This window comes from Haplochromis burtoni, unplaced genomic scaffold (assembly GCF_018398535.1).
Source record: "Haplochromis burtoni strain Fernald_Lab_line unplaced genomic scaffold, NCSU_Asbu1 Contig_602, whole genome shotgun sequence".
Taxonomy (NCBI): domain Eukaryota; kingdom Metazoa; phylum Chordata; class Actinopteri; order Cichliformes; family Cichlidae; genus Haplochromis; species Haplochromis burtoni.
This window is the reverse complement of record NW_024582963.1, coordinates 67883-73993: the sequence shown is the minus strand read 5'-3', so window position 1 is coordinate 73993 and position 6111 is coordinate 67883. Positions and strand designations below refer to the sequence as shown.

Sequence of the window (6111 nt, the reverse complement as noted above, 5' to 3'; positions counted from 1 at the left end):
GTGCTCGACAGTGCAGCCTAGGCGGAGTAGTCGAACGCAGATTCACTGAGCGCTCAACACAGACAGCATCGTCAGAAGGAAAGTTGATAAAATAAATTACAAATTTTGTTTTGTTCGATACATATGCGTACCGAACCGAAAGCACTGTATCGAACGGTTCAATATCAATACGAATATTGTTGCACCCCTAATATATATATATATATGTATATATAATATTCTGACAATACTATAATATTGGACATATTATATTTACATTACCACAGTGAGAGGGTTTTAGTCTCATGAACAACATTAGCTAATTGTTATTTACTAACTAATCTTGAAATGACTGTTCAGTACAGAAGTGAAGCCCAACAATCATGTTTTACAGTCCCGTGGTCTCAGCCTCAGATACTCAACTAATCAAAGTGATGTCATGACAAAAATGAATGACCAACAAAAAATTTTTTCTTCCTTCATTTATGTCAAACAATGCTGTATGTAACGTTTCTCGCGGTTAGTATCATGGTTGCTAGGCAACCTGAACAGCGCGACGAAGGGTATACCGTCCCATTTCACAAGCCTCTCACTTCCGCACTTCTCGTACTTATAGTACGCACCGTACGTAGTACGCGTAGTACGCGTAGTGCGCGTAGTGCGCGTAGTGCGCATAGTGCGCATAGTGCGCATAGTGCGCATAGTGCGCATAGTGCGCATAGTGCGCGTACTTCAAGCGTGCAGACCCTGAATTGGGACACAGCCAAGGACTTCAGTTTTCCCCTCATTAAGCTGGTGTAAATTTGCAGCCATCCATCTATTAGGTTCTAAGTACTGTGAGAAGAATTTTTACAGTCAATTTTTTGTTTAATTAGTAACAGAAAAGTACGGTACGGGTTATGTTTCTTGTGGCATGTTTTGTTAAATCAGGCCATTTGTTCTACAGCAATCAATGTGGTAGTTGAGTTTGTGCTGATGTACCTGAATTAATTTAGCCAACAAAAGGCCTGTTCCTCTCAGTTATTCTGCTCACGCGTCACTGATTCAAAACAGATTCAGACAACAGCGATGTGGATTCTGATGGTGCTGTTGAGAGTGAGGACAGCCAGGCAATTAGAGATGGGCGACCGTGGCTCAGGGGGTTGGGAATCACATCTGTAACCGGAAGGTCGCCGGTTCGATCCCCGGGCTCTCTGTCCTGGTCGTTGTGTCCTTGGGCAAGACACTTTACCCTACTTGCCTACTGGTGTTGGCAAGTAGGCGCGATATGGCAGCCTCGCTTCTGTCAGTCTGCCCCAGGGCAGCTGTGGCTACAACTGTAGCTGCCTCCACTAGTGTGTGAATGTGAGAGTGACTGAATAGTGGCATTGTAAAGCGCTTTGGGTGCCTTGAAAAGCGCTATATAAATCCAATCCATTATTATTATTATTATGGGTTGGAAGGCCAGAACTATATTCAATTTCCGAGTATCCACCGAAAAAACCAACTTCTCATTTCTCACGCACAGAGTAAAAAAAAGACAGTGTTTCATAAGTGGCAGGTTTTAGTTTAGAGTTTTAATATCAGTTCCACAAATTCGTAATTCAGCTTTTGCTACAATCCAAATATTGAATTTGAGGAGTTTGTTGCTCAAGAAAAATAAACAGTTTTGCTCATGAACAAGTTTGTTCATGAAGGTAAAAAATATATAAATTAAAATACACAAGATACAATAACAACAATGCCAAGTTATAGTATTTCTAAAACTTATTTAACTTTAATATTTAAACTTTGAAGTTTAAAGTTCAATTAATATTTAACTTGTGTCCCCTCTCTCCTTCATTTGTGTTTTGTTCTTGTCTCTCTGCTTATTTCTTCTATTTACCATAATCCCTTAAACCTCTTCCTGAAGCCTGTTGTTATTGGAAGGATCTTTATTTATAAGGGAGTTCTTCCTTTCCACAGTTACCAAGTGCTGCTCAAAGCAGATTGTCTGAGAGTTTGGGCTTTCTCTCTAATAATTTAGCGGGTTGGCTCATAGTGTAAAAAAGCTTGACATGACAATGACTGTCTGTTTAAAATTGTCCTTTTTAAATAAAATAAAATAAAATAGAATGGATAGAATTGGATAGACATTATTGTATGACAAACACAAAATCATTGTTCAGAGGTGGATTGTTGTTTTGTGTGTCTGCAGTCTGTCAGGCTGTCTGATCACAGAGGAAGGCTGTACGTCACTGGCCTCAGCTCTGAGCTCCAACCCCTTCCAAATTAGAAAACTGGACCTGGGCTACAATCATTCAGGTGACTCAGGAATGAAGCTGCTTTTGGCTGGACTGAAGGATCCATGCTGGAGACTGGACACTCTTAGGTATGGAGAGAATATCTGATAGAGGAGGAAGACTTAGAAACATTCCCTGTCTCTTTCACACACTTCCTCTTTGTTTCATGCAGATGTTTTAAATTTAATTTATATTAAACATATTTTAAAAGAGAGAGAAAGAAAGAAATGAATTCAAAAATCCAGGATTTCTTTCTGGTATTTGAAAAGGCAATTCCACTCCTCATTTGAAAATCCATTTCCCTTTCCTGTCAGCTCACAGATTAGCTAATATATTAGTATATTATATTAGGTATCGGATTAGCTCTGGAATTAACTATTGGATCAGCTATCAGATTGGTTATTGGATTATCTCATTTCCAAAACCCTGAAGCAATGCAAACTAGCCACGCAGCGTGATTTAAGGTACTCACAGGCACAGGCTGGTTGCCTGGATTTTTATACACTGCTATTTGTACTGATAGCTTTGCAATGCTAGAAAGTGTGTGTGCTTGCAAAAAGGCCATTCAGCCTTCAGATGTACTCTCTGCCCGACATGGATATGTGAAGAATGAAGGGACTCTACAGTAAAATGGAGAGCTGAACCTCCTAATGTACGCCTTTAGACTCAGCCTGACCAGGTGTTAAAGGTAACGTGCTAACATGGCTAATGCTAGTGTCACAGCACATAGACCCACTCTTTTAAGATCATGCTGCTGTGCTCTTCACAAACAAAGCTTAAAGCAGCTCAGACTATTAGAACCAGCACTGAGCCCTGTTACATTTATACAGTGTTAGATCGAAGGGTGCAACCTACCGCCTTTAAACTAGTGGTTAAAATGCTGTCTGTAAACACATCAGTCCACATGTTACCACATTACTTTATGATACTTAGAATTAAAAGAACTGAGACAGGCTGATATAAATAATAGCTGTCAGTTCTCTCCCTCCTTATATTATCTCCAGTCTTAGCAGATATTATTGACTTTATTTATTTTAATATGTGAGTGCACACATTTATTCTGAACTGGACATAAATGATGATCACAGAGTGTGTAATATTAATTTTTATATAATATTACATACATATTTATTAATGTAATTTAATCAAAATCCAAACACAGTGTGCTGAATCTTAACATTGAATGTCTAGTATATTCCAAAGAGCATAATTTAAGCATTCACTGCACCTACAGTACCTACACCTAGTCAAGTGTGGTAAAGATACAGATAATGAAATTTAATTATTACTGAAATATGCATAATGAAAAACAAAACTGGGCAGCACAGTGGTTAGCACTGTTAACTCACCGTGACAAGGTCCTGAGTTCAATTCCACCATCAGGCTGAGGTCTTTCGATGTGGAATGATTCTATGTGTGTCTGTGTCTATGTGTTTGGCCTGCAAAAGACTGGCGACCTGTCCAGGGTGTACCCTGCCTCTCGCCCTAAGACAGCTTGGATAGGCTCCTGCGACCCTGAAAAGGATAAGCGGAAGAAAATTGATTTATGGATGGAAAAACAAAAGCTGAAACTGATTCACTTTAGTACTATGCTCCGTGCTTATAAAGACCCTTGATGCTGTGATATATACTGTAAATGATATGGAAATAATTTTCACAGACCTCGTAAAGTAAGTAAGTTACTGCTGATTTTTGGTTGATGTTTATATTTTCAGGTGTTTTTGTGTGTGCATGGTTTTTTTTTTTATGACAACAATTGGAATTCCTCTGGGAGATGAGGACACACCCACATCTGTTCCATATCATAGTCATTTAGGATGTTATAGCTCTGAGTCTGTTTTGTGGCATCAGACACCCACACAGGAAAACGAGCACCTGAACTTTATGCAGGAGAGACTGCATCAGTGATGGTTGACTCTGCATCTTCTGCATCCTCTTCTGCATGTCCTTTAACTCACAGTTCAAATCACTTCAAAAGAGTTGTGTATATTTACCTAGAAGGACATCTGTAACTTGTACAGATTAGTAGTTTTGCTTGTTTTATGAGTTACATTTAAAAAGAGAGAGGGAGGATATGAAACTTATCATTCCCCTGCAGAACACAATCTTAAGTGCTTATTCTTTTGATCTTATGAATTCCACTCTGATGTGAATTCACTTTTTGTCTGATGATTGGCACAAAGTTTAAACTGGTTTTCTTCTGAGAGATGCTGCTGAGGCTGAAAATGAGCCAATTGAAACAATAACTGAAAAAAAAATCTATACATAAAAAAATCTCTTAATTCCTGAATTACAGGCAAAGACATGCCCGAAAGTTTAGTTTCTCCGGATGTTTTATCACTCATCTAAGTGACTTCTTCTGTTATACAGATAAGTAATGGAATGTTTCTTGGAAGGAAAACTGATGTGTACAGTTGAATTCAATCTACTTTTTTAAGGTTTTTAAAGTTAAGCGAGTAGTTAACGCTCCATCACCTACATCGTAGTTCTTTGGGCTGGGGTTAGGCGACGAGAAAAAAAAGCCACATGGCTGAAGCTTTGCTTGGCGACCTGAACGCTGGGAAAGTCATACAATCTTGTGGGTTGGTAGCGAGACAGCCTTTTGTTTGCTGAACACCTCCTGTAGGTCACGGTCCTCTAATGGGATGGAGGTAAGAGCTAGAGCCATTCTATATGAGAGTTAACCAGTGGAAACCGAGAATAAGTTGGGAAAATTGAATGGGGAAAAAGGTAAGTGACTCTCCTGGCTGTTCATTATTATTATTATTATTATTATTATTATTATTATTACAGGATCTAACTAGCATGACAGTTTCAGTTTGATGAGTGATGTGGGCAAACACTTGATTATTTATTTTGATTGTGATTAATAGCTTTGGGTAGTATGGGAAGTTCGAGTGCTAGGAGAGGAGTGTGCAACTGTTTAGCTAACTCTCAATCAACAAGTCTCTGCCCGACACCGAAATCAGCGAGAGCCTGAAGGGGTTGGAGTAGCCTGGTAAGCCTGCAAAAACACAGGGAGCAGTAGCCAGGGTTTAATATTAGTAACTGATCTGCCCACCTGTATCCCAGAACATACCTGCAGGTGGAGCTTTTTAACCATTTGGGGCAGGATACTAGAAAGTGATCAGGCAAACCACCTTACGGGGTGGCTGTAGCTCAGGTAGCAGAGCAGGTCAGCCACTAATCAGAAGGTCGGTGGTTCGATCCCAGTGATGGTTCACTCTGCCTCCTCTTGCATGCAGGCAGGCTGCCTCCTGGCTGGTTTCCAAATATCCTTGGGCAAGATAGTAACCCCATGTTTGCCCACTGGTGATGGTCAGAGGGCCCGGTGGCGCCAGTGTCCGGCAGCCTCGCCTCTGTCAGTGCGCCCCAGGGCAGCTGTGGCTACAATGTACAATGTAGCTTGCCATTGCCAGTGTGTGAATGACTGAATGTAGTGTAAAGCACTTTGGGGTCCTTAGGGACTGAGTAAAGCGCTATACAAATGCAGGCCATTTTTTTACCATTAAAAAGAGTTGAGAGCTGGAAATGCACAATTTGCATCAGTTCCAGCACAGAATCTGTGACAGAAGAGGCAATAACTGGGGTGGATGTTTGTACTGGTAGTGCAGCGGAAGTCAACCCGAAGACAGCGAGGAAATGACCTGCGGAGTCTGTTTTTCTCTCAGCTTCCCTCTTCCTCAGGCGTTGTCTATCTGGAGGGAAAGGGAAACTATGCACTTTTAGTGCTTGCAAATAAAATGTAGTGCCTGACCTGGTGTTGGGGGAAAACTCTGTAAAAAAACCCAGGAGAAATAAAGACACAATGAGACAAAGTTACTTTCTTTGCTAAACGTGTACACGGGTGAGCTGCTGAGAACAACTCACA

The 6111-nt window shown here is 40.5% G+C and overlaps 1 protein-coding gene across 1 annotated transcript in view; it reads left to right on the top strand.

Annotated features, from left to right (window-relative positions):
• Positions 1–1391: 1391 nt before the first annotated feature.
• Positions 1392–6111, top strand: part of LOC121812462 (stonustoxin subunit beta-like) — a 10590-nt gene continuing 5870 nt past the window's right edge. Inside the window, exon 1 of the mRNA XM_042214712.1 lies at positions 1392–2329. Coding sequence (XP_042070646.1) covers positions 2274–2329 — 56 coding nt within the window. The 5' untranslated portion in view covers positions 1392–2273. The remainder of the gene's footprint in view (positions 2330–6111) is intronic.